This window comes from Bombus pascuorum, chromosome 1, assembly GCF_905332965.1.
Source record: "Bombus pascuorum chromosome 1, iyBomPasc1.1, whole genome shotgun sequence".
Taxonomy (NCBI): domain Eukaryota; kingdom Metazoa; phylum Arthropoda; class Insecta; order Hymenoptera; family Apidae; genus Bombus; species Bombus pascuorum.
In genome coordinates, this window is record NC_083488.1 from 25,756,765 (window position 1) to 25,784,574 (window position 27,810).

Sequence of the window (27,810 nt, forward strand, 5' to 3'; positions counted from 1 at the left end):
CGAACAGCAGGCCGACTTTCCAGTACGCGGCTCGTGTGCACGAGGTAAACATGGCTCCCATGGCAATTAGAATGGAATGATACGTGGAAAAGCCTTAAATAGACCGTTTCTCTCTGATCATCATGGTACGTTGCTGTAAAAGAGAAACCGGAAAGACTATCTGGGACGGAAAATCGACGGCTGAACGGACTGTGACTGGCAGACGACCGATAGGACATGTTGACAGTCGATGGATGTCAATTATAATCGCGTGTACCAGTGACTAAACCGATTCGTTCGCTCGTAAATCATACATAGTCATGTTAATAGTTGACGTTTACCAATGTTCGTTCACACGATCACGCGCTAAACTATCGGTTCTTCTTCTTTCTGTCTTATGTGCAGTACGGATTTGTGAATTACGCCCTCGAGCTGCTGGTTGTGAAGACCTTTGACAGCGAGACGTGGGAGGCGATAAAGTAGGTAAAACGTGGGCGCCCGACTCGCTCTCATTCTCTTTCTTTCTCTTTGTCCCTCTATCGCTGTCTTTGGTGTCTCATTTGCTGTATACACTACGCTTGCATGATCCATCGTTCACATTTTTCTTCCTATTCGTGTACAATCTTAAATATTCGCGGTGTTGTCCGTTCAATTTCACGGATGCTAGTCGACATCTGTCGAGAAGGCTACAAGTTGATAGCGAGAAGACGCTTTGCCAGGCCACGTGGTATGGACTCCATGCTTGCCCAGCTTTATTTTGCTCTAGCATTCCGATGTATATAGACGTATCCGTAGCGGGGTTCGGTGCATCCGTGACCCGAATCCTTCGCATTCTTTAATTGGAAATTCGCTGCCTCAAGAAGATATTTCTTTTTCCTCGCCCATTGCAGTACTAGCCGGAATTTATATTGAATCTTCTGGCCAATATGATTCCATACAAATCGGTAAAATGATTGAACTTCCAATTCGACTTGAAGAATAAACGCGACGAAAATGAATTTCGTCGATAAATTTCTTTGTGGCGGTTTGAACGTCACTCTTTCTCATCTTTTCCTTGAATTTCTTATGGAGACGCGAATATAATGAACCGCACTTTTATTCCTTATGTTTTGCTTGAATATATGAAAATTGATGCTTGTATTTTGAAATATTAGATACTTTCTGCATCCCTTTATTCATATCCTTATACATATTGCATCGCATTGGAAAAAGTACACGTTTTGTATCTCAAATTAATATAATCGTTTGTGAATTTGCGTTTAAATACACAATGGACTTTTCGAATACCTGTCACGAACATAGAGAAATTGAAGCCAACTGAACACAAAAGCGTCGAAAACCATGAAATCCGATATATTTATACAGCTACTAACGCTTTTGTTCCACCTACAAACGATTTTGCTATTCTTTGACATATTGTACCATCGCCACGCTCTAACTGCCATTAAGAACACTCGAATGTCACCCTACATTCTACCTCATCTCTCTTTCGTCCATTCAAATGCACTCAACGCCACCATTTTTACTCTTCGAGTGTATCAATCACACCCACAAGCTACATTCGCACCTGTACTTACATAAACTCCTTTTATTGCCCTTAAACACCCTATTCACTCTCAGAATAAACCACACCTCTAAAACTAAGCTCCCATATATTATACCCTAAAGAATTCCACCCTCTTCCGTAAAAAGCGAAGTATAATACAAAACGCACACGTATGGACACATTCCTATATTTCGTCTAACTGTGAAACGGAAAAAGACGTCGAGCCTCGGTGACTTCTTCCATCCTTTTCATTGGATCAACAAGTTCGTGTAATAAACTTTTGTTTACTCGATGCTCAGGGTCTATTGATTCAACGATACAGCCCACGAAATATTGGCACGCGTTTTGCTGTTTACCGAGCGGTCGCCGCGGACCACAGGCGAATCCTTAAATGCTTGATCGAACACACCGCATGAATGTTTCGCTATTTACCGATCAAACGGTCCTCTGGGAATCGTTTGATGCGCCTACTTATTTACCAGGATTAAACGACGCTCCTTTCTTTCGAACCAACAACTACGGCTTGCCGAAAGTTTGTCGACCGTGTTAGAATATAAAAAGAATCGTGTAATTCACGTCGAGGAAAACTTTTTACGTTCGCAGCGGTGGAATTCCTTTTCCTGATCGTATTCTTAAACGAAAAACTGGTCTTCGTACCAGATCCCCTTTTTTATCTTCTCGTAAAAGAACGTTCCTGCGGGTTGTCTGGAGAAATTTATATGGTGAGAAAAGTAAGGAAAGGACCGAAAGAGAGCAGGAGGATGCTAAGACGGGTTTATGCGCGAATATGCGAACGTGACTCGACAAAGTCACGCGCGAAATTCCCAAGCGTTCCGGAAATGTAACCTTCTTTCGCGGTCTTCAAAGGTGACGAGGACCGCGCGCCTTTCGAAGTTTCAACAAGTTCACGTAGTTATTACGTTGGTACACGTGACATGTCGTTTCTTCGGATAAAACTTCGTGCACCAACTTTATGTTAAATAATTTCTACATGATATTTCATATATCTCTTTCATTATTTTAGATTTACAAGAAACAGTTTTCTACAGTTCAGAAATCCTTTAAATGTTACTTTTCAACGATCTAACTTCGAAGAAACTTATTTATGATATTAATAAGTTTTGTAAGAGTTCGAAATAGTGAATATTCATGAATGCAAAATCGAAAATTTGATATTAATTATCATAGCGGCTGATAACAAATTTCCAAATTTCTCTATTGTAAAATTTATTGTCATTTGCATACACGCATGCTCTCGTCTCTAAACTCCCGAGAACCATTCCAGTTAACTTCCATATAAGTTAATCTAACGGAATTAAAAATTTCGTATGGCCTTGACTGCGTAATACTCGTGTTGCTTCACGGTTTATGTTTCTTTGAATACACGAAGAGTTATTGCTCGGCTAATGCGGCATGGTCGGTCAACTATGCGTTTCGCGATTCGCTGAGATTTAATTGAAACTGGCCGGCAACTTAATGTACAAGAATTTATCGTAGAGCCGGTTCGGCCAAGATTATTGGTTGATTATGCAACGTTTTATGAAAGTCTGATTTCCTGTGCTTTCATGGGAATGAACCTGTTTATTAGTGAGACATAAGCTGTTGCCAGGATAATTATTATTAGCGGAAATTGGTGTGTTTGACATGCTCGTTAGCATTCGTTGCTTTCGTGCATTTTTGTTTAAAATCTCATTTCGAATTTATTTCATTTTATTAGTATTTATAATCGAGGATGACGATGAGCGAATAAAACTCATTTAAGTAGATGTTGAAATAAGTGTGTTTAATAATTTATCTATTCTTGCTTAATTCCGGCTGATTGGGGAAATAATGTTGTCTTTGTTATTTAAAACATACACAGCAACGAATTTAACAATATTAATACATTATTATAATAGTCATGCGTTATTAATCACATAACGAATGCACGTTGCACATTAACGCAACCAAAGATATCGTTAAATGTAATGTCGATAAATTAAAGCTAATGAAGAATTAAAGATAGAGAGTTAATTTTGGTAAATATAAATATATGTATTGTAATTTAAGACGATACAGACACACTTCGTATTTCGATGAGATATCGGTGATTTTGATATATATCACACGATGTAAGTAATGCGGGTAGAATCAATACTAGTTTTTCTCCTAAATGAAAGAAGTGGTTGTGACAAAGTCTCAGGAGAGCAATGTTGTTTGTTGGAAATATATGAGTGGGAGATACGAAAATGTGGGTTACCCTCGGTGTAAGATACCACAATGACTCTTGAAAGATCCGGGAAAAAGGGTCACTTTAACCGTCCTAAATCACATCCCATCGTCACCGCCGTGTTTGTAAACTGCGTGATGTAATTTCCGAGATCTTACTGACGCGGCTCGCTTCGTGTAGAAAATATGATGGTGCTTGTCGCTTGCGGAGTGTCCTATTTTCGTAAATCCATACACAGGCGTAGGTGCAATTATCAGTGACATCAAAGAATGCATTCGATGAGAGTTGGAAAGATTTTTTGCTACGAAAAGATACACAGGTCTTTGAAAGTTATTTTTTATCTCTTTTTGACATAATTATCGATATTGTAGTTCGGTTGCAGCTGTGGGTAGAAGCTGTGAAGTAATCCTCTGCTAGTCGCGATCGTTAAAACCCATTTTATAATTAATGCAATGTATTTGAACGTGGATTTGAAACAAAGATTCTTTTGTGCTTTGTAGAGGATTAAATTAAATCTGAAAGATGATCTCTACAGATATTGCAATATCTTTTTTTTTGTTTCTATATTCTATATATGTTTGTATGTCTTTTACTGTCACAGAATATTACTATATTAAAATAAATGAATGATAATTAGATGTAGAATATATCCAATTTATTATATCTATTTAAAAACATACAGTATGTTGATTATTTTTTAAATATATTTAGATTATCCGTAATTACCAAATATTTTATTTTCCCTTATATAATAATCTGAGGGAATAAAATATTACTTGATATTTCCAATTCTCTATGACCTGAAAATTTATTGTAAATACATATAAAATACCCTTCAATGATTTTAACTTTATGTATATCTAAACACCTTAAAATCCTCAAGCCTGTTATAGTACACTCCACAGGCGTCAAAGCGAAATAATCTTGGTGAATGGAAACGCCAATATTATTTTTGCGGTTCATTTAAGATTGTATTATGGTCTTTTGTCGATCGCTAAGAGCCTTCGGGAAGTTATGCGAAAATGCTGCGGCGAGCTTGGAGTGACAGCTCATATCCATGTCAAACGGTGAAGTGCCTTTAGACTGCACTTTGTAAATTTAATGGAAACCGAGCATCTGGTAACCTGTTAAAATGCTTGGCTTTTAGCTGCTAAGAAGTATTTACTTTATCCGATGCGCGAAACTAATTAATTTCCTCTTACATCGTCTACCGCCAAGGCGAACCATCATGATGCGACATGACGTGGAAAAGAAAGAAACGAAACTTTGCCAGATTATACAACGACACTTTCAATTTTCCCAGATTTCTATCCTCTGTCGATAGAAAATAAAACGACTTGTTAGCCGTCCTTTCGAAACTTTAATAAAATCGATGCTGGGTCGCTACGGTGTTTTAGCTCGGAACTGGCAATTAGCATTGCATTGCATTGCCAAGTTTTTAATATACGTAGCAGGAAAAGTACCTCTGCATGAAAATTTATCGAGGGAACGAAATTTCTCATTTTACCGTGTATCTTTATAACAATTTGATATAATAGAATATTTATAATAATAGAATAAGAGTTAGAAATTTAAAAGAGTTTATAGAGATATCAATGAGAATCATTATGATGTACGTCAATACACTGTCGGTTTTCAAAAAAATCTGTTACATTTTCTTAAATCCTGAAAACGTACCGAGACAGATAATACAGATATAGACAACTTAATTAATTATGCAATTTTCAATGTTATGTGATGATGCTTTCAAGACTTGAAGTATCCAACTTCTTCGACTGACTTACACTCGCTATAAATTTTAACCCTTTATCATGCATGCATCCTTAAAAATCATATTAGTATTGTGATAATTATAATACAATTATTATATGAAGATTAATGTTTATTTTTTTTTTGTTACCTTGTTCACGCAGGAAAGATGCCGCGGTTAACATGGAAGGACAGTTTCTGGTTCGTCAGATATACGACGATGAAATTACATATAACATCATATCGGCAGCTGTCAATCGGCTCAGTACGTATTCTTCTTTGAATTGTGAATCTTTAATTATATTATTATTTCGCTGAAAGAGCATACTCTGAATGAAAATTTCATAGTATCGTTACAAAAGGTACCATTAAGGAAAGTTAAATAATTCGATTATGTAAAAGAAACACGAAAGCTTGATATAATAATTTCCCATACGATACTGGATCTTTTAACAGAGATCTCTTTAGCGTCTAATCCTATTAAGATTCTTGAGTCGCATTCAAATAATTGCTTTTATCCCTCGGTTTCAATATTTCTACTTCCTCAATTAAATTTTCAACAATATTTAATCCCATCAAGATGTTCAGGGCTTTCTAAATATTTTTACTTTATCACTGTTATTTAAATTTTCATGCGACGTGTAACTCGATTAAGATTCTTGAATCACTCTAACATTCGCATTCATTATCCTTTTCACAAGGATAATTACGTTTCCTTTGGCACATGATTCTTGAATAGTAAATTAAAGCAAAATATTTCTTTAACACCTTTTATCACGTAAAACTAATTTTTTATTTGCAACACAATTATAATATTATTATACGTTTCGTTGAACATACATTTTTATCCAAAATTACATTTTTATTCTAATCAATTTAAACTTCAATGAAGAATTTTACTTCCCTTCCCAATTGAAATACTAGTGATAACGATAGTATTACATTCCCCACATTGAACCATAAATCCTCGGCAGAAACGAGAAAAAAGAAAGAACCAATCCTCTAGAACCTTCACCTCTATAATCTCCCTCGACGAACAATTTGTCGCGAGATATCGAAGTCATAGGTAATCTCTTTTCTGTACAAGAAAATCGTCATTCCTGCTTGAATATATAGTGCAAGGTGTTTCTGGAACATTGTAATATTATCCTTGATCGACGACCGAACGACGTCGACGTCGGTATCGGTGGTTCCCGTTTAATACGTTAAACAGCGTTAAACTCGGAAAATCAAATTCCATGGAACATCGATGGTATCGAGGATATTACGGGAAATCTTGCAGACATTCCAGCGGACGAGATCCTCGAGCTGTTCGGCAGGATGTTCTTCGAGTTCTGCCAGGATTCCGGCTACGACAAGATTCTCCAGGTGCTTGGGGCTACGCCCAGGGACTTTTTGCAGGTAAATAGCGCTTCGACACGCTCGTTTGCCGCCATTCACTTTCCTGCGGAATAAGATTGCTCCGGTAGACCGTGCCCGGGATTCTCGCGATTCCATGCGGATCGCGGTGAAAGTTTCCTGAAAAGATGACACGTAGGTAGATCGTCATTCCCCTTAGTGTTATGTACGAAGGCCATAGATGTTCCGTTACGTAATGCGATAGGATTGCGCAAAAAATTGGATAGAAACGTGGGGACAAAGAGAAACTTATCGAATGCTCGCGTATGATTCAACTAGGTTCATCGTAACTTCTTCTTTCGATTCTTTCGTTTCCAAAAGTTTCAAAAAAATGGAAACATTTAAACAATGCCTCGAATAGGTACGCTAACGAAATGAGAAAGTATATCTACATGATGTTATCAGTTTAAAAATAAAAGAGACAAAATATTATTTAATGGTGAATAACACTTAATCTATGGTATTTTGTTGCAATTTAGAATCACTCGGTGAATGTTAGCGAAAGCATAGAGATCAGGACCTTATCTATAGCTACGAAATACTTTAAGCCAATAAATTCTTTCACAAGTTATCAGATCGATATACAATTTTCATATTTTCTACTATCTATAGCTATCTATAGCTGGTTCAAGAGAACATCGTCTCTTTTTGTTTATTTCTGTCGTCGTTATTGTTCATGCGCGTATCCGACAATTTCGATCTTTGTATCAGGCACGTAGCGTTTACAACGTATATGCCCGTTGTTCGGAACTCGACGCACGATTCGTTCGGGAAAAATGCGTCGCGCCAGTCCAGCAATTGCGGCAACCTACGGTTGAATAATCAAACAAAAAGCGCGTAAACCCGTTCACATGGTTAGAATACGAACGCAGGATTATTGCGACGCTCACTGGAAAATGTTTTTGTCGCGCCTAGCCGATGCATTATTGTGATTTCTTTACGGCGTTCCAACAACTGAATCATTGGCTTGTTTCTCTTCAAAATATGCCAAATAGAATCCAGCGAGGTTAAGTATATGGAACGAAGCAGTAACGATAGCAACGCTGTGAATGGAAATGGATTCTTTGAGTAAAAGCGAAAAAAATAAAAGATCATACCTAATTAGTTCGTTTCTTCTTTATTTTGTTTTTTCTTTTTTTTTACATAGAACATTGTCTTTTTAGATAATGAATTCTGAAAGATTTGACAAAATATGGAATCTAGGTTATTTCATAATTTAACGATATTACTGGAATAGCGTGAATGTGTAAAATGTATGAAAGAAAACGCGATAGTTATTATTTATACGCTTAATATTTATTCATTCAGAGAGGAAATATTACACACGGCTGTGGTGTTTGAATTAATTATAGATTCATGAATTCTGTTTAATATCTCCGCGGTGTTTAGTCATTCACATCCGAACTAGTACCTCCGGCACGTTGAACATACGGTTTTGTTTTCGTATAATTATGAAAGACATACATTACGTAGTTACAGGCGAAAGATACAAAGTCTAAATATAATCTTATGCATATCTTGTCTTCAAAGCAAACGTGTTTCAAAATGAAATCTTGTTGGAAGACAGTTCTGCGATTGTAGTATTTAACTGTAGACGTATTTGTGTCATTACCACATACATGTAGTTCCTTAGGTTATTCGTTTCATTCATTAAATTGTTGTGTTACGGCAATTAAAAAGGTTTAAATTTATATAATGAAATATATTCGTTTATTAAAATTTTTCCAGCTCAAATACTGAAATGTTTCAAAATTCCCCGCTAGATTACTATAATGAAATGAGATTTCAAAATTCAAATTTCACACGGAGGTGAGCTTATAGTAATATTTGTTGAATCAAAATTAACAACCGCCCTAAATATTCTGTCGCGATTCTTACCATATTATATTTCGAATAAGCCCATTTGCACTACGTACAGTAAGAAATTTCGTTCACGATGAACGCGCGCGACGCGATTAGCAAGTGGAATGTGAGTAATGTGACCGCGGATCAAGATTATTATCGTTTTTCCATCGCAAGGTTCCATTTCCGGTTATTTCTCAGCTCGAGACCGTCACGTACGAACAGTTAGTTCTCGTTCCGTCGTACGAACTTGGAAAATTTCGCGTTTCTTATATTTCTCGTCGCTTGGATTCCACGAATATCGGCACGATCGAAATTAATGGCAGAAATTGAATTGGAAACGCGTAACGAGTATTGCAGGATGAAATGGCGTGCATTGATCATCATGGCTGGTTGAAACGCAAAGTGGCAATCGAAAATAAATTAGGGACATAGGAATGTTTTAGTTAGGCGGAACGCGATGTTCGATAATGGCGAGAGCACAGATAGATTGACAGGGGGCCATGTAACCTTTAATTACAGAACTTGGACGCCCTTCACGATCATTTAGGCACTTTGTATCCGGGAATGAGGGCGCCCTCTTTTCGGTGCACCGAGAGACCAGGGGATGGAGCGCTCATATTACATTATTACTCCGATCGACCTGGTTTGGAACACATTGTGATTGGCATCGTCAAGGTATTTTTATCGTTCAATGATATATCGGCTGAAAATTGAGCATCGAAGTTTGTTAATACTTGAAAAAGGAATACTCTTTCTTTACAGTCTTATATTTTTGCAATTTGAAATTTTTAAATTAAGGAGTAGATCGTGAATGTTTATGCGTTCATAGAAAATTCAGATGTGCAAAAATGGACAGAATGCGTATAACGTACAGGACTGTAGGAAGTATCGAAATTGAAATAAAAATAATATCATATTTAGAGGATGACAGAAATCTCGATCCATATCCTATTCCTTTAATGATATTAAATACGAGTACAAACAGCAATCACAGAGATTGAAAAGGATGGGGAATAGGAGAGAGTTGCAGTAACTTCCACAGCACGAAGATCTCGTGCTCTATTTATCCAAATCTAATTTTCCGCCATAAGATTCTGAATTTTGAATTGCGCGTATTTTAGAGAGAACGACTGTGTCAATTAACTGACCTGTAATATTTCATTTCCACCCTAAAATTCATTCGGATAAAAGCAAACAGTTATTAAATCGGTTATAAATTTTATCGATCTTAGACCGTGGCGAAGAAGCTTCACGGCACGGATATAGAAATGCGGATATTGAAGACGAAAAACGAATGCGACCACGTGCAGTTTTTGATCACGAACACGTCCGGTCCTGGGGTCGTTTCAAATCCCATGATCGCGGAACTTGAAACCTTATCTGTCGGTGAGTAATACTTTTGATGCGTCAATCTTCTATTTATAAAAATACTACTACTAATTCTACTTTATATATCACGAAGACATATCTTGCTGCGAGCGCAGGATATTTCAGAGATTAAAACGTCTATAAATAAGATTAAATAGGAATTTTGTTATGTTACTGGAGTGTCAGGTAACACAAAGTTCATAAACGCTTTATTAAAAGGTTGTCATAAGAATATGAAACTTGACGGCTACGATAATTCTCTTCTTCTTGGTTTTATCCAACCCGTTATGCATGAAAAGTAAAAAAATTAGCTTAGCGAACGCTAGCTAATTTAGTCGAGAGAGATCTTTTGGTCCCTTAGGTAATTTTTTTGAGCTTACAAGACGGAGCTTTAAAAGGAGATGTTTGCAATATGAAATTAATCGAGAGAATCAATATTGCACACAACGAAATTTAGTCTGTAATAAATTCAATGGTATCAAGTTCCTGTGGATTGGTATATGAAACTCTTTGATACGAAAGCACGAGTACAGGATTTAACTTTGCCTTTTGTATTTATGTTACAACCTTTTACTAAAGTATTTATTGGCATGTTAATCCTAGTTTTTGCTGTGTCGTTGTTCCATAAAGTCAATGATATATCTGGAAAAGAATAATTTTTTAGAAGAGTAAAAGATCAATTCCATATAGACATACTTGATTTAATGTCTGATAATATTGAGAATAAAGCAGATGTTAGCATATTTTGTGTGCTCTTTTTTATTAAGATTAGATATCTCTAAAACCAGCAAAGCACTGAAAGTGATAAGGACAGATTTACTAAAAATGTTATGAAATATATGCCGTAGAACCAAAAGTGAGCCCTATGACCTTTTGCCGAGTTTTTCCATTCCATCTGATGTTCAATCGGGACCTTACCATAGTTCAGACTGGATGCACCATAACTCGAGTTATCCCTCAAGTGTGCTCTGGTAATTGCAAGTTGAACGACATTCTTCTGACAGTAAGTTCCCACAATTATAACTTATATGGACGATGCATGAAGTACTATCGATATCCATGCTATTCCAGCCACGTACAGTTTGCAAATCCTGCATAAACTGCGATGTTTATAATCATCCTGTAGGATAACATCCATAAACACAGATTTCAAGGTAGACGTTAACTTTGGTTTAACAATCTGTGTAAGCTACAATACATAAATATTTGAATACTAGTGGAGAGCGTGTTGAACATCTATTATAACATTTTGTCAGCGTTTAATGAACATTATCATTCTGCTGATTTTAGTGGCAAACGATAACTATCTTACTATCGATTATTAACTATAAAGTATTTTATTTAAAAAAAGGAAAGAATGCCATTGTGGTAATTTGGAACTTATTTTGTCTGAAAATATGTTATTTACCTCAAACGATATAACTCTTGTAACCATGACAAGCCATTAATTATTTTTCGGAACCTTGCTTTATAGTCTACTGTATCTCATTTCATAAATATCCAGATTTTATTCATGGAAGGGCGATAGAAACTCGAGAAAAGAAATGTATCATGTGAAGCACGATCTAGAATCGCGATTTAATAAAAACACGCGAAGAAAGACAGACATTACAGATTCTGCAATTGATCAATATCAATTTCTTCCATCTAGACTAATCTAGAGTAATAAATCTAAAAGAAATCTGACGTAATAGAAAGAACCACGTCTTGGGCTATCAGATTTGTAGGTAAGCTTCCTCTTCTTTTTACTCTTTTTGGTACTATGGCAATAATAGATAACAGAATCGATTCACAATGTAATATCGATGTAATTGTATTTGTTTCTTCAATCTGGAAATACATGTACCTCCAAGATATCAAAGATAATTCGAAAGACAACTTCTGAAAAAAATATCATTGTCTTCACATGAAAAATATTGTAGTTATTAGAAAAAAAATTAAAAATTATTTTTTTCCCTTTTACAGATGTATCTTTTTAAGGTGTGATATAAACTTATCTCTTCAATTCCATCGTATCATTAGCATATACAATATTTCTCAAAATTACTTCTGGCTATTCATACATTGTAAAACTCGGTACAAAATATCTATTCAATCGGAATTCTGCAATGATCGATTCACAAGGCGTTAGCGAAAAATGTTTTATTGCCGAAACAGCACATTAGTTAGCACGGACCACGAAATTGCGTTACTGTGAGCCGCGCATTGGCCACCAATGATAATTCGCATGGATTCATGCACGCATAATCGTATATCTTTCAAATACGGTTTGTTTCAAGCGTCATGACACGAGCCATTGGAACGGTACCGTTTAACTTCATTTGCATCCGTGCTCGCACCTACATCCACGTCTGTGATCCATTATCCATTCATTATTAGCCCTCGATCGTCGTTGATATTTCATGACGCTACTGCCTTCAGAAATCGAAACAGAATCCCGTTGCACGTTCATAGACGTATAGAATAAAGTCAATCGATAATTAATCAAAATTCTTGTCGTTGATCTAGATACATATTTATACACATTCATAACGATAAACGTAATATCATACTATCTTACGAATTTATGACTTGTTACGGATTGCAATAAAGTATCAGGAAGTACAATTCGATAAACATTGAGAATAACTATGTATGTACGTTTTCTGATCACAGTATAATCGTAAATGTATTTTATATGTCGTTGATGTTGTGAAATAAATCCCTAGCTTTGTTGTCGTAGGTGAGACCACATTTAGAGTTAACATTCGAGAACATATTGTCACACATCAACACGGTTTACGTGTTACGAACGAAAAAGGGTGTGATGCAAGTGGATTCTTCGGAAGAATATTCGTACCTACGTTTGAAAGTTAGTATATCTTTTAGAATATTAGAATTATCTAAAATCATTTGTTGGTTCTAGGATTTTTATAATACAGTAGAATCGATCAAATTGTATATTTTTTTAGTAAGGTTTAAAGAATCTTTATTATCGATGCTTATGAATGATTGAACATTTATATTTATAATACTTACCATTATATTCCTTGTAATTAGTAAATAATATTTAAATCGTAAGTGAAAAAAGTGAACGTATTTCGTTGTCACGTGCAAGATTATTACTTTTCCAGGGGCAAATGTTGTACATACCCGAGTCAGACCTCGTCATCTTTCTCTGTTATCCTAGCGTTATCAACTTGGATGACTTAACCAGGTAAGAATTTACATGAAGTATAATTATTAATTCAAACTGAATCGCTCTATGACGAAGAGAAATTACATTCTGGTTGGTTGAAAATGAACACATAAACTACGATTAACAAGGAAATTAGACGAGCTGAATTGGATAAGCGATCAAAGGTTAATCCAAATTCAATCAAATTCCGAATTCAAACGTCAAAATACCACTATTCACGACTTGATTTCATCCGTTTAACGTACCAAAGTCGCGTTGATTAACGACTCACGTTTCTCCTGAGCATGTTAGCGCGACCTCAATTTGTTAGAAATCGAAGAGACACGATCGTTCACATCCCATGATTCGAAAATTTGCCGTCTCTCTATCGTTACGGTAATTATATCACACCGACTGATATCGTTATTCGTGCGTCTACGTTGATCCATACCGCGGCGCAATTATCGAATAGTTCCTAAATTGAATTTCAATCAAACCAAATAGCGCGGCCGTACGACTATGATCAATAACGGGACGAGAACGCATTCATCGTCGTTAGGTTTGGTGACAAACGTTCTGAATTCTATAAAAATGGCTACGACGTCTGCATGCGTAAGTAGCGACGAAATAAATGGCTGTCAAGAAAAATGCAACGTTATTTTCCGCTGGAAAAGCGATTTTCCACTTCGGTGCACAGAAACCGCTGTTTCGGTTTCGACGTTTATGGCTATATCGTGTATTAAAATCCTAACATATATCATAAATATTATATAAGTAACTGTTCTCTGAAGCAAGAAAAAGGAAGTTGTGAAAGAGACAGGGGGAAAAGAATGGGAGAAAAAAGAAATAAAAAGAGAAACACTAAGGGGAGAAAAAAATGAGCATTGGAAGAAAATAGGCGAAAAATAGGAAGAAAAAAAGAGGCAAGCATTCCAAAAATGGAAAGAGCCTGGTTAACGTAGCATCTTTATACTCTACTTCCCCATTACCAGATGCTAAATCTGCTTCGTCATAACTCAATCAAGATTTTTCGCCTTGCCGTAAACGACCGTACCTTGTCCAAGTTTCTCTTTTCACAAACGCCAGATTACCAAAGATTTTAATTAATTAGATCAACTATTGCTTTGTCTTTTATAAAAAAAAGTCTGGAATATTCATCGCAGAAAAATCAGTAAAAGATATCTCATCGTAAAGTTTGATAATCACGAACCATTAATCAATTTTCATTCAGCCAAAGCTATGTACGTACTTTAATTTCTCAGTAGAGGATTGACATACAATGTCGATATAAAGTACAGGATCGAACCGAAAGAAAATCTCGTGGAGAAATATGAGTATGTACAAAGAAGCTCTTGTTATACAGTAAGAACAAGACAATAGAAGTATCTTCTTTCAAGTAGCAAAAAATCCGTATACAAAGCTTAACTCAGCCGATCTTACAGCCATCGGACACAACGGTATTTAGGTCGTTATCGTAAATAGACGCAACGTGTTCGATGGCCGTCTAGTGGACTTTCCCTATTAATTCATCGTAGCCCATTACTCTGTCTTTGCGCGGAAAATATTTGTCTCCGAGTAAAATAACGGGTACACTGGTCATTCAATAAATACTGAAGCGATGGCTTGTATAATTATAGCTATTCGAGTGTTCGTACTCCACTACGAACATAAATTTCCGTCAAGCCGCTACCGAATTGCCCCCGTTCGAATAATCTTTGCCCTTGTTATTCTCGTAATTTTCCTTCTCCCTTACAGTCGACCATTCTCTTCTTCGTCCATGTCAACTTTTGCTTCTCATTTCCTCTATTTTGTGCTCCAGTAACAGGGGAAAATGCACGAAACATCGCGTTTATCCGCATTCTATCATACATTCTGACCTGGATCCCTTCCGATCTGTTTTCTGACCGAGTTCTCCGGAAATCGAATGTCTCACGGAGAAAATTCAGTCGCGTAATCGACACGTCAAGGCACGTACATACCAGCAAAACATATTCATACACAGTGCTTGCAGAATGTTCGCTAATGTTTACTGACCACTTTACAAAGTATTTTCTCAAAATTGTTCTATTTGATTCTGATGCTTCGGAGGATTATGTTTCGCGAACATATTTATGAACAGGATGCAAATGAAAAAATAACAAATAAACGACGAACTGTTGAGGACGCATCAGTGAAAACACACCAGACCATTTTCATGCGCTTCGTGCGAAATTATATACACGCCGTTCTTTCGATTCTCATGAATCTCTCGACGATTAACGTCAAGATAATTCCTCCAATAGTTTGAGTTGACTAGGATTTAGTCGAGCAGAAGCGTCAAGGTAGTTAGCAGATAAATTTAAAGCTTAATCGAGTTGTCGCCCATTACTCCGCCTGTTTACCGCGTTAACTTCCTTTTGTAACGAGAACCGAGTAGCGATAACTCTTGGAGCATTAGATTAGGCGGGAATTACGCTCACCGGATAGATTACCTCGTTTTAGTATGGAAAAAAATTACGGTTCGTCTAGGGGAATAAATTTTCTTTGAGAGAAATGACGAAGTTGTTTGAGTGTCGCGAGTAAGGATGGTCCTCCATTTTAACGAACCTCAAGGGTGCATTTTTGCGCCGCGTCGTTGGGTAGTCTTTACCGTCAGCAAGCGAGAGCAGAGAGATGAATTATACATCGGATATGATTGAATGCTGAATCTCAAATGAGAACGATTAGAAGTGTCGGAGATAAATTGCACCGGATTTGAAGCCGCGGTTTCCATGGAAAGTCATAAATATCGTTTTACGCGACGTATACGGAATAATGCATCGTTTATTGTCGTATCGGTTATTACTTTTTAAATTATTAAAGTTTCGAGATGTCTTCATTTGCATCGAGATGTTTGAGACTTCTTATTATCCTTGAATGAACAATAAATTGTAAACATAGTTGAACAGCGTTGGATCGAAGAGTTGTATATAACTCACCGTCGTTCGAAAATTTAGGAAAATTTCAATTACTTTGCGATCTTGTAATCGTCGTCACGTTTCAACACTCGTTTCTCCTTACAAATACGTACGTTAATGGAATCGAGTGTTCTATTGTTTACGTTCATGTATTTTTGATTGTCAGGCGAGGTTTGTATCTGAGCGACATCCCCCTTCACGACGCCACCAGAGATCTCGTGCTGATGTCAGAGCAATTCGAGGCTGATTACAAATTAACGAGAAACTTGGAATTGCTTACCGATAAATTGCAACAGACGTATCGTGAGCTCGACGGCGAGAAGCAGAAAACCGACAGGTAAGGATTTCCGTCCGCGTAATTTTCTGATTAAGGAAATCCCCATTGGCCTCGTTTGCCATTTATCCTGACGCAATTCTGCCGGAATCGACTTCTCTCCAGCGTCGTTACAGTTTCTTTCTTGACAGAATACTCTCTCCTACCGGAAATTGGATCGTGATTTTTTCTCACCTTCATCGGGAGGTATTTTTTAAACTACGTCTATTACGTCATTCTAAAACATCAACGACGTGATCGTGGCAACGAAGAGTCTTGAAATAAATTTAGTTTGGATGGTGTGCACGATGAATTTAAAGAATGATTAAATTCGTGAAAGTACTAAGTGAAACGGATCGACTTTAGTTTTAATGGAATATTTCAATTTTGATTACACTGAACACGTTTAGATGTTTTAATCGAAATAGACTTGTTTCAATAAAGAGATTAAATATTTTAGCATGACACAAGATATATTTTCATCGTCATTGTAGTAATACGTTCGATATTGAGTATATTTGCGTTCTAGTCAGAAAGGACGTATTAAAAAATTGTATAAATACTTTCATAAAGGATATTAATATTTATTTTTTATGAGAATTACAGCTACATTTTTCCACCTGTTGCCCTCATATGCATTGTATACATAAAACTAGTTCGTATCGCACAAAGAATTTTGTGTATCGGGACGGGATAAATTTGCTATATAATTGGATAAAAAATTTTTAAACCACCAGAGAAATTGCTTTTCGGGTAATATAAAAAAGAGATTTCAACAATTTTTGGCAGTTTATGAATTTATGTCTAACATTCTTTCCATTTAATATTGATAAACAACTATTAAGCGCGAGATATAAAATGTTGATTCTACATAGCAAGTAAATTGTATTACTCTAATTTATTCCAGAGATACAGAAACATTAATTCCAGCAAATATTGTCGCAGACAATGGCTTCCAATATATTAATTCAGCATGAAAAATTCATCAAAATTTCAATGAAATCAAGTAACAGTCTTTACATTTCCCTTTAACTGTTGCATTTTTAAGCTAATTGAATCTCGTTCGACACACAGCGAGATCGGAATCAAAACTTTGTAAAAATAACTTCCATCTTATTATAGAAAAGGGAGGAAAATGCGGAGGCTTGTTCGATTTATAGTTCCTATTTTCACGATTTAAGAGATGCCAACGAAATTAGCAATTCGCGGCACGGTGGGTTGTGGTTGAAGGGAGCTGCATTAAAAGTTGTACGTGTTCCGTAGGTTGTTGTATTCCGTGCTGCCCATTTCCGTGGCGAACGAGCTGAGGCACTCGAGGCCGGTTCCTGCGAAGAAGTATGACTGCGTGACCTTATTGTTCTCCGGGATCGTTGGTTTCGGAGCTTACTGCGCCGCTCACACGGACTCCAGTGGTGCGATGAAAATCGTCAACATGCTCAATCAGCTGTACACAGCGTTCGACGTGCTCACCGATCCGAAGAAGAACCCAAATGTGTACAAGGTAAGCGTTTACTTCGTTGAGAATCTGTGTCGAATCGAACTAGGTTCTCTGGATAAATCTGTGCTGAGGCTAAGTAAAAGTAGTACTTTTTAGTGTCTTTTTTTGTATTTTCAACAATTTAGGAAATTTTTAGATTGCAAGATGTATTTGATAAAATAGACTTGAAATGACTTTATATTCTATCCAATATTCACGCAATTGGTAATTCATATAGATATTTAAATATCGAGATATTTATTGTAGAATATTTACAATATTTGGATATTTATTATAGAATATTTTAATATTTAATACAAAACGAATAAAATAGATGTTAAGTCTGACAAAAGAACATTGAAGGTGTTATAAGGAATAACAGAAAAGATTGCAACAGGATGTGTATTCGATTACGCAAGATAATGTGTAATTTGAAGATTCGAAAGTGACTGATACGCTTGAAGAATAATTAAAGTGTTCAAATGCAAATGGAAAAAAAATTGAACGTTTGTAGTTCCATCGGAATGGAACTTGGAACGTAACTTAGATCGCGAATGGTAGTAATATGGAAAGTGCGCCTGCATGGTGTAACATAAAGCGTTCATGGCGTCGCAACATATATTTTTGAAAGGCACTTTCGCGTTGGAAAGAAAGTTTTCTCGTAACCCGTGCCGTTTAAAATGCATTAATGGACGGTTGTGAGCGACTCCGTAGGAAACATGAACGACAGCCGTTAGGAATACTGGCTATTTTAAATAATAATACCGACTAGGAGAAACTTTTTTGTCCCCTAGGACTTCCTTTCATGTGAAGTGCCATAGCCGGATTTGCAACTTATATGAAGTCCATTGTGATATGCAGATGATGCTTTATACGTAAAATAAGTACTAGATATAATCTCCCTCTTTTCTTTCTTCTATGAAACTAGCTATGAATTCCCTTTCAAAATAGTTCCCTATATTGCAACGTTTATACTTACAATTATAGTAGCAAATATAAAGAAACATAACGCGTTTAAAAGAACGATTATTAACTATGGATCATCGTAACAGTATTTTCTAAATACTTTTTAAATTTAGTTATTATTACATAATTTCAATGCATCTTTTAATTAATTATAAATAATTACAAGTATCTGTAGCTCCACCTAAAATAAATTACGGCCATCAATATATATCTTCTTCTTTGTTTTCCGAAAGGAAATACACATTGTTATCGATTTTACTTTCGACGAGAATATCGTTAGAAAGCTAAAACGAGGATTCCCGTATAACCATTATACAGCTGACAACGAATATATTTGAATTTACGAGAAGGCTTGTTAGCACTGATCCACTTTGGTCGGACTAGGTCGAAACTGTTGGTGACAAATACATGGCCGTGAGCGGATTACCGGAACCATGTCGTTGCCATGCACGGTGCATCGCTCGTCTCGCATTGGATATGATGGATCTTGCCGCGGACGAAGTGCAGATCGATGGCGAGCCTGTGGTAAGCCCCCATATTTTTTTATGCGTTCGTTTTGCGGCCTTCAATTTTTATGTTTGCGGGTAGGACCTCTTCCAATGATAACATCGATCCTCGGGGAAACATTTATCATCTCTTTGTTACCACTTTACCACCAACCATATCACCGAAATATTTCTGAATTCGAAAATCCAATGATTAATTTTCTTTCTCCAATAGCTCGTAAATATCGTGTCGTATAATAATTCGGGAAGAATTCTGGATAATGAAATTATATTATGAAACGCGAGTCTTTGAACTTGAACAATTGCGATAGATGAAATACCGTTCCTTTAATTCTTAGTTAATGCGTAATGAATTTGGAATTTATCCGATCTATGAACTTTCTATTGTAACTTTTTCGCTCGAACACTTTTTCGTTCATTTACAGGCAATATGTTTGGAATTTGATCAATTCCCGCTACAATTGATATTTCAATTTTTCAAATAATTCTTTCCATTTTTTTAATTCAAACTCATCGCAGAATCATGTCCGATTTATCAATCGGAATTCACTTTGTCTCCAAGTACTTGGCTAATGTATTTATTTCTATCAGCAAGACAACGAAATAACAGAAAATACTTCTAAACGAGTTAAGTGTTCCCCGACTTGACTTTTCAATTGCGTTTCGTGGAACGCAGTACGGAGACAGGTACGCGAGAGATCTCTTGCATTCGATTATCCGTAGAAAGACTCTTGTTCTCCTTCCTGAATGTGCTCTTCCTGTTCCTACGCGAAAGCTTCCGCCGGTAACGTTTACGTTGTCGACGTGATGCGAATTCACATCGTTGTATATAAAGAAGACCCGTTTAATAAACGTGCGAAATGTTTCGCAGAAAATCACCATCGGCATCCACAGCGGAGAGGTTGTGACCGGGGTAATTGGACACCGTATGCCTCGTTACTGCCTGTTTGGAAATACGGTGAATCTCACCAGTCGAACTGAGACCACCGGGGAACCGGGCAAAATAAACGTCTCCGAGGACGCGTACAGGTACGAAGTCATATTAAATTTACGGATTTATGGTAATTACAGGCTATTTTCGGGGCTTGCTGGCATTGGAAAAAGTCAGTGCTGAATTTGGCCGAATTCGTGAAACGCGCAACTGGAATGTTTCCTTTCGAATCGTAAGCGGTTTATTTTCGAAGCTTTTACCGTTGGGATTTCGCTTGGGAATTCGGCCTTTTATTAAAGAAGGAAGGAAAGTTAAGGGGCTTGTTAGAGTAATTTGCAAAGTACCAGCAATTCTGTTTGTTTCAGAGTTGCTCTTTACAGATTAAAGCGATGACGAAATATTTTCAATCGTAATGCGTTTGAAATAGTAGAATTGCAGTTATTCGTAATTTGATTAAAAGGTTGTTGCAATTTCACGGAATATGGAACATATCTGATTGAAAATTTATATGAAGTTTTCCGTTGTAATGAATAATTAAAATATCTCTTTTATCTCCAATAATATAGACAATGTTTCAGATCGAATTCAAATGATTTTACAAAAGAGATATCGTGAAAAAGAAATTTCTTATTATATATGATATGATAGTCATCTTCTTTCAAATTTTGTATGATCATTGTTTTGTTTTATATAAAAGTAACTATATAGTGTTTGCTATAGCATCTTGTAGGAAATGTTCAAATGTATTGAATTGACCTGAAACAATCTCTCGAAGCAATATTACGATAATGTTTAAACTTGTTATTTGTATTAAGGAATGCTCAAAGTAATATATTGCCTCAAACGAACAATAGTGAACTGTTGTGTGCCTTTTGAATTATGTCTATTATTAACAATATATCACCACCATGAGATGCCAATTTGTGCATTTATTAAATACGTAAACAGTAACTTCGCACATTATACTAAAATTGTTTTGGAAGTTAATCACTTTGTTGCTGGTGCTCCAGTTCGCGTTATGGTAACAACTCAAACATTATACAGTGCATCATAACACCTCTAGTTAAATACTTATATCACAGCTTCATAGAATTTGTTAGGATAAAAACTTGGGAATTTTTGTACGATACTGTCTTACATTACTTCGAATTATCAAGACTCGAATAATTGGTGAACGACAGTTAACCGTGTCCAGCAACATTACGCTCAAACGAATTGTTTAGGGAGAAGATAATTCAATTATACGAATTCGGGAAAATCTAGGAGGGCTGTTGAGCTATCATCCCCGTGGGAAATACATTGGACGCAGAGGGATAAAATTTAATGCAAAACGCCAGTTGAAACAGTTACACGTCTGTCAACTGATCTCCAGAGTATTTTAAATTTCAATATCACTGTTGTTCGCTGAGACATTAACCATACTTGATGGACGCGTTAACGTCATGAAAACAGCGATTCGTATAAATTATACAGCAACAATTTTGTCACTCTTGCACCGAAATTTACACAGAGATAATTTATTCGTAGTTTGTTCTTCGTTAAAACGCTTTAATCCGTTTTGGTTAACACAGTGCGCTCGACTTCGTCGCAATATTTCATAATGATCGTAAACTCTGATGGCGCAATACCAACAATAGGTAAGAGTTTTACGAAAAATGTAATCCACTGGCAAACTCGACTTTCAGTCGCAACATAGCGTACATATTTGTGGTTACATCAAAGTGCGGAATTTATAAATTGAGTTTTCTTTCGTGCCAAGCGTTTCGCAAAAAGGGAAAAACATTTTATGAAAACGAACGATGTCTCGAGTGTTCGTAGTTGGTATATAATTTCTTTTATTCTTAGCATTCATTAACCTCAGGATATTATCATGTATAATTATCGTAGACCTATTGAACCTAACTTTCCCTTAACCTGCCACGACTTGTGTTCTGTCTATCACATCTGAGTGAAAACCTTGCTTCGATCGACATTGAAATTGCTTCGATCCGTTTACTTGGAATCGTTGGAATTTAATGTTCTGAATTTCACTCGTTGTGTTCCATTCTTTAGTAAATACTTCTTTATCGTTGTTATTCCAAAAAACTTATCGCATTTTCTTTGATATAATCTTTGCAAGCAGCTTTATTGCCATTGAAGAAAATTTTAGAAAAAACAAGAATAAATTATGGCGCGACTATGCGATATTTAATGAACAAAGCAGAGATCAGATTGAACATCTGTCCAACGTTTTTTTGTCTTTTTGACCCACGAAGGCAAATATCGTGTCGCTGAAGAATGACATGCTTTTTATCGGCTGATCCTAGACTTTTCTCCTTAATTGCCGCATTAAATGTCCAAGTTGGAACGGTACTTTTTCAAAGTCAGCATTTTATTATTTAGCAGAAGTTCGTAATAAATAATTTCCTTCCACTTGAGCCAAGTATTTATCTTAATTGTCTTAATATCGTTTGTAAGAAGCGTTACGAACTTTTCCAATAACTGAATATCTATAATCGTTAAGTAGTTAATACCGTGCAGTTTAAAAGAATTCGTAAGGTACTAAATTTTATTTCTCAAACCAAGTTTACACTGAAATAAAAATATTGGCCACTAATAAATAAAAAATGTATAGAACACCGTTTTTCTAAACCTTGAATCATGTTCAGTGAAAGCATTTTGCAAGTTATGTATCTGTCACACTTTTCTCTTCCATATTGATAGAGTTTGATCGTTTGAATGAGAAACACCGTGTCACTGCTGTGTAAGTATTTTATCATATAGCGAGTTTAAGGTAAAATATCCCGTAGAAAATGGAAAAGTCGATCCACCAGAATCGAAATTTATACGGTCAACCTGTTATTATATGACGGCAGTTCGATCAGGAAGTTCGATATAGGTATACAACGGTCCAGGCATCGTTTGAAAGAAATTGCATCGAAAGTTACGAACAGGTTTAAAGCATTTTAGCGAACAGGCAACGTATGCATTTTACGAATCAAACTCTTCGAAACACACTTCTGTTAGATCGTGTACCAGTTCGATTTCATCCTGCTCGAACAACTTCAGACGCGTTCATAGAAACTGTCTAACTGCAAGTCTCACAATTGTGTATCGAGTGACCCATTTTGTTCTGTAAATGAGTTTATTTCTTGTATCTTTCTTTTCAAGGTGGTCAGAGAGCATGAGTAAACGGAAAATATTATATTTACAAAATAGAAGGAAAAGAGAAAAATTCTCGAAGGAAAATATTACGAATTCTGTAATTTGTACACTTGAAATTTAAACTTTGGTAACTTAAACTATATTTGATAAATTTTTGAATTTATTTTATTCCAGACAAACACATTATCGCATAGATATACACGTAATACTTGGATTTCCAAATATTTTAAGGTCACTTTATACATAGCTAAAAATTTCTTAACTTATATCTATGCAACACACACAACACATACAGCACGTACACAGATAATTCGGAAATTCAAATACACTTTGAGTAACTTGAGAAGCTAAAGTTAAAAAAACAATCGTTATACGCATATTATAAGGCCCCGATTATAAGAGTTCGAAAATTCGCTGAAACTTACTAAATCCATCTTCACACGAAACAGATCGATTCCCGAAAAGCCTATCTTCCGAAATACGAGATCTTCTTTCGAAAGCTTCGGAAATCCAATGATCAAAGTCTCTAAGCCCATTCAGCCATGGAAGGTAACCACCTCTGAACAGTATTCTCAATCACCGAGAAGGTCCAAGTAATTCCTCAGCGACTCCGGGATCTGAAGCTTCTGAATCCCATGCGGCAACGCCCAGTTCTCGAACAAAGTCTCTCGGATGCGACAACGACAAAGATGCCTCAGTTCCGGCGGACTCATGCCACTTCTCTCCGGCGGCACCAACTTCTGCTCGACCAGAGTTGGGTACTGTTCGTAAATGGAAACGCTGAAAATGCCGCTCTGCTCGGCTATGTGTCCAGGCGTCTTCACGAAGGCAGTCGTCACGGTTCTCAGTACGAGTTTCAAGCAAAGTAGCAAGTGTTCTGGGAACACTATCTGATCTTGGCCGGGTTGAGCGTCGTACTCGCTCAGCTTGCTCAGGAGCATCTCGAGCGGAGAGGGAGCCAATTTGTCAGACTCGACCGAGGCCCCGTAACGGAGCATGATCAAAAGAATATCCGGAGAGCCGTGTTGAATGGCCACTCTCAAGGGCAATGCCTGCCCATAAGACTCCATAGGAACGTCAATGAATCGTCGTTTATCGAGCGAAGACGCGCAACGATACTCGAGTCTTCCGACTGTAGCGTGATGCAAGAAATACATTAGAGCTCGAAGATTCTCTTCGCGATCCTCGAAGTCGCTTTTCCAACCGGACAGGAAGTGAGTCACTCGTGTACCGAATATGGCCCCCACCAAAATACGCTCGAACGTTTTCTCGCAGTAGAATATATCATTGAGTAGTCTGGAGACGATCTCGTTGTTGTTCAGATTCCAATCGAAGCAAAGTTTCGCTGCCACATAGAGCACGTTGTGGAACTTGCCGAGAAGGCACACATAGCCGTTTTCCATCATTGCGATGTTGTGATAGCGAAGGGCCGACATTACTATCCTCTCGCAGACATCTTGCTTATCTAGGTTTTCTGCTGCAAGTTTGAGGAATAATTAGATTCTCTTCTGGCGAGGAAAGTTTTGTTAGAATTTTAATCAGAGATGCTGTAGTTCATTGGTTATCGAGGATCGAGAATCGTGATTTTTGTTGCGGGAGGGAATTCTGCATTGAACAGGAGGCTGTGCTTAGTGGGACCTAGGCTAGGTTCGTGTATAATATGATAGAATCTAACGGTAACCGGAGAGTCGCTCGAAAGATATTTATGTTCATTGTTTCTATTAATTAACGATTGCTACGAGGATGGTTACGTATGACGGTTATCGGGGTGAAAGCAGGAACTTAATAGCAATGTTATTGTTTCACAATATTTCACGATGACTGCGCAATGCTTCACTTCCTTAGAGATGTAAGATCTTTTTATAACATGTTCTAAACTATTAATCCCTAGATAAAGACGACGAAAGATCAATATTTCAAGAAATATACTTAGTCCTCCAAAAATTTTCGTCTATACTATGAAACACTTCAAACTTATATCTAATTAAGATAAGTATATCGCAACAATTAATAGTACTTTTCATCAAAGATAATTCTTACTATTTTTATATTAACCAAATTTCATTCTCTGTATTCTCTAACCGATATACGTAGTTCTTCCAATTCACCGTGCGAATGATCGAACAACACAACTTGCGAAACTCTCTTTTCACGGATAAGTAATTCCATTCGCGTCGCTTCGGGTGGTCGGTTTGCATAATTTTTCGAGGAAAGTAAAATCATATGGAAGAGAACGATGCAAAAGTTTCTCCCGCATATAACATTACGTAGGACCACTTTCTTTCCGGTATCCTCGATCGAGCCACTTTCATGGTCACACAATATAGTTTCTAGCAGGTTGCTGGACGAATCTTGCGATCAGCGAATCGGAAACGTTCATCGAAGTGCGTTGACACGCTCCGCGACCGATTTGAATCGATTCTTTTTAAACCCCCGTTAGGCATTACGGTAAATCGCCAGTCGAAATCCTATTAAAATGACCTATGATTTTCTAAGTCGTCTCGATCGCTTTGAAAACAACGAAGAATGTTCAGAATGTACCTGCCGAACAGCTATTTATCACATCTGAAAAATAGCCAACCATCTCGCGACGTTTGTATCGAGAGGCCAAGCAACTGCGTTCCATTTCAGCGAACAGCTTGTCGAAGTAACAGTCGATCAGTACCTCCATCTTTTTTTTTCTATGCCCGATGGAAAAGCTTGAAGGACGACACGCACTGATCCCGTGTCAACAAGAACGATTTAAAACGTGCGAGCAAACTATCACGACCATTGTTCACCTCTGAATAATGGCTGATACAAGGAACAACCGTGGAAACGAGAGAGGGATAATTCGATTAGACGTTAAATAAGTATATTCCAAGGGCTTCCCCTGTTCAACTACGAAGGGGACAACGAATAGGTTCGTAGGATAAAGGTTTCAACTTTGTTTGGCGGTGTGGGGGCGTGTATAATTATGCATGAGCGTTAGGTTCTGGTAATATAAGATTTTTGATATCAAGTGAGTTTATAATTTGACTATATAATTAATTACATGACGTTTCTCAAAACTGTGATACGCAACATACTTTCTTTAGAAATGTAGGCTTAAGATGAATATTTTAATGTTGTTTCAAGGACGAACTATTTTATTATCATTACAGATATCTGTGCATGCCGGAGAATCAGGATCCCCAATTTTTGCTGGAGTACAGGGGGCCTGTGTCTATGAAGGGCAAGTCGGAACCCATGAACGTGTGGTTCTTGTCCAGAGAAAGGGAGCTACCCGCGTAAATTTGCAACCGCTGTGGCGACCGCCATTGTAGCAATATTTTTACTACTCAGCTCGAGCTCTCAATTCATTTAGCGCATTATATAGAAAAATACGATTTTTACGGTTCTAATACTCTATAAATGAGCGTTCTTCGACTATCACACAAAACACAAGCTGTAGAAAATCTCTTTGTACGGTACGATATTTAATTCTAGGATGACTTCCGTTAGATTCAACGTTTAATCAAGTCCCTCCATGATTTCATTTTTAATAGGTAAGTTTGAATTATCGAGTTAAGCTAATGTCTCGATTTGAAATTGCAGAAGAGAAATCCCTTTATAACGCGTGTACCAATCGCGAGTTACAGTTGATGGACCGCAGCGACAGTCACGATACATGAGTAAACCACACGATAAAAGTAATCGTATGCTTTAGCGAATATTGCGAAAGGAAGATGGAAATTTCCATGAGATATACCCCCTAAAGCAACAAAATCAAACAGAGAACGTTTTCTACCAGCGAATGTCACTTCGTTAGATAATGCTTGATTTTTCGGTTACAAAATTTATTATTTGCATTTGTCAACTTCGTTACTATATGGAATATTCATCAAGTCAATAGTACCACGTCACAAAGCAATTCTCAAGTTATCAAGTTAGAAGCACTATAGGACAACCTATTATATTATTCAGAAGTCCTCCTAGGCTTAGGTCGTACTAAAAATGGTTCCTTGTTAATATATATCAACGTCCATACGGCGATCTCGAATCTCTACGTGCAGTTGCCAACTTAACGACCAGTGTTTACCACTTGTAAATGTAAGAGGCAATCAAATATAAATGTCACCGATATTGGATAGCGTGTCCATCGATGGTATGCGAAATTTCTTTTCCCGTTTCACGCCATACAGGTTGGCCGATCGTCGAGGAGCCACATCAGAGGTCGCCAGCGTAAAATGACCTCACCCTTAAACGAAAAAAAAAAAAAAGAAAAAAGAAAGAAACAAGTAGAGACAGCCTCTTGCTTCGATGGA

At 36.9% G+C, this 27,810-nt stretch overlaps 2 protein-coding genes across 2 annotated transcripts; one reads left to right on the top strand and one right to left on the bottom strand.

The window, feature by feature from the left end:
• Positions 1 to 27,628, top strand: LOC132908756 (guanylate cyclase soluble subunit beta-1). Its single transcript, XM_060963065.1, has 14 exons — positions 1 to 125; positions 385 to 458; positions 5,648 to 5,748; positions 6,766 to 6,884; positions 9,246 to 9,401; positions 9,959 to 10,112; positions 10,943 to 11,097; positions 12,817 to 12,945; positions 13,208 to 13,290; positions 16,354 to 16,524; positions 17,764 to 18,001; positions 19,328 to 19,468; positions 20,321 to 20,478; positions 26,668 to 27,628. The coding sequence occupies exons 1-14, from the start codon at positions 123 to 125 to the stop codon at positions 26,795 to 26,797; spliced, it is 1,812 nt and encodes a 603-aa protein (XP_060819048.1). The 5' UTR covers positions 1 to 122; the 3' UTR covers positions 26,798 to 27,628.
• Positions 23,665 to 26,631, bottom strand: LOC132908760 (uncharacterized). Its single transcript, XM_060963079.1, has 2 exons — positions 26,066 to 26,631; positions 23,665 to 25,001 (listed from the first exon to the last, which is right to left on the bottom strand). The coding sequence occupies exons 1-2, from the start codon at positions 26,193 to 26,195 to the stop codon at positions 24,097 to 24,099; spliced, it is 1,035 nt and encodes a 344-aa protein (XP_060819062.1). The 5' UTR covers positions 26,196 to 26,631; the 3' UTR covers positions 23,665 to 24,096.
• Positions 27,629 to 27,810: the final 182 nt, after the last annotated feature.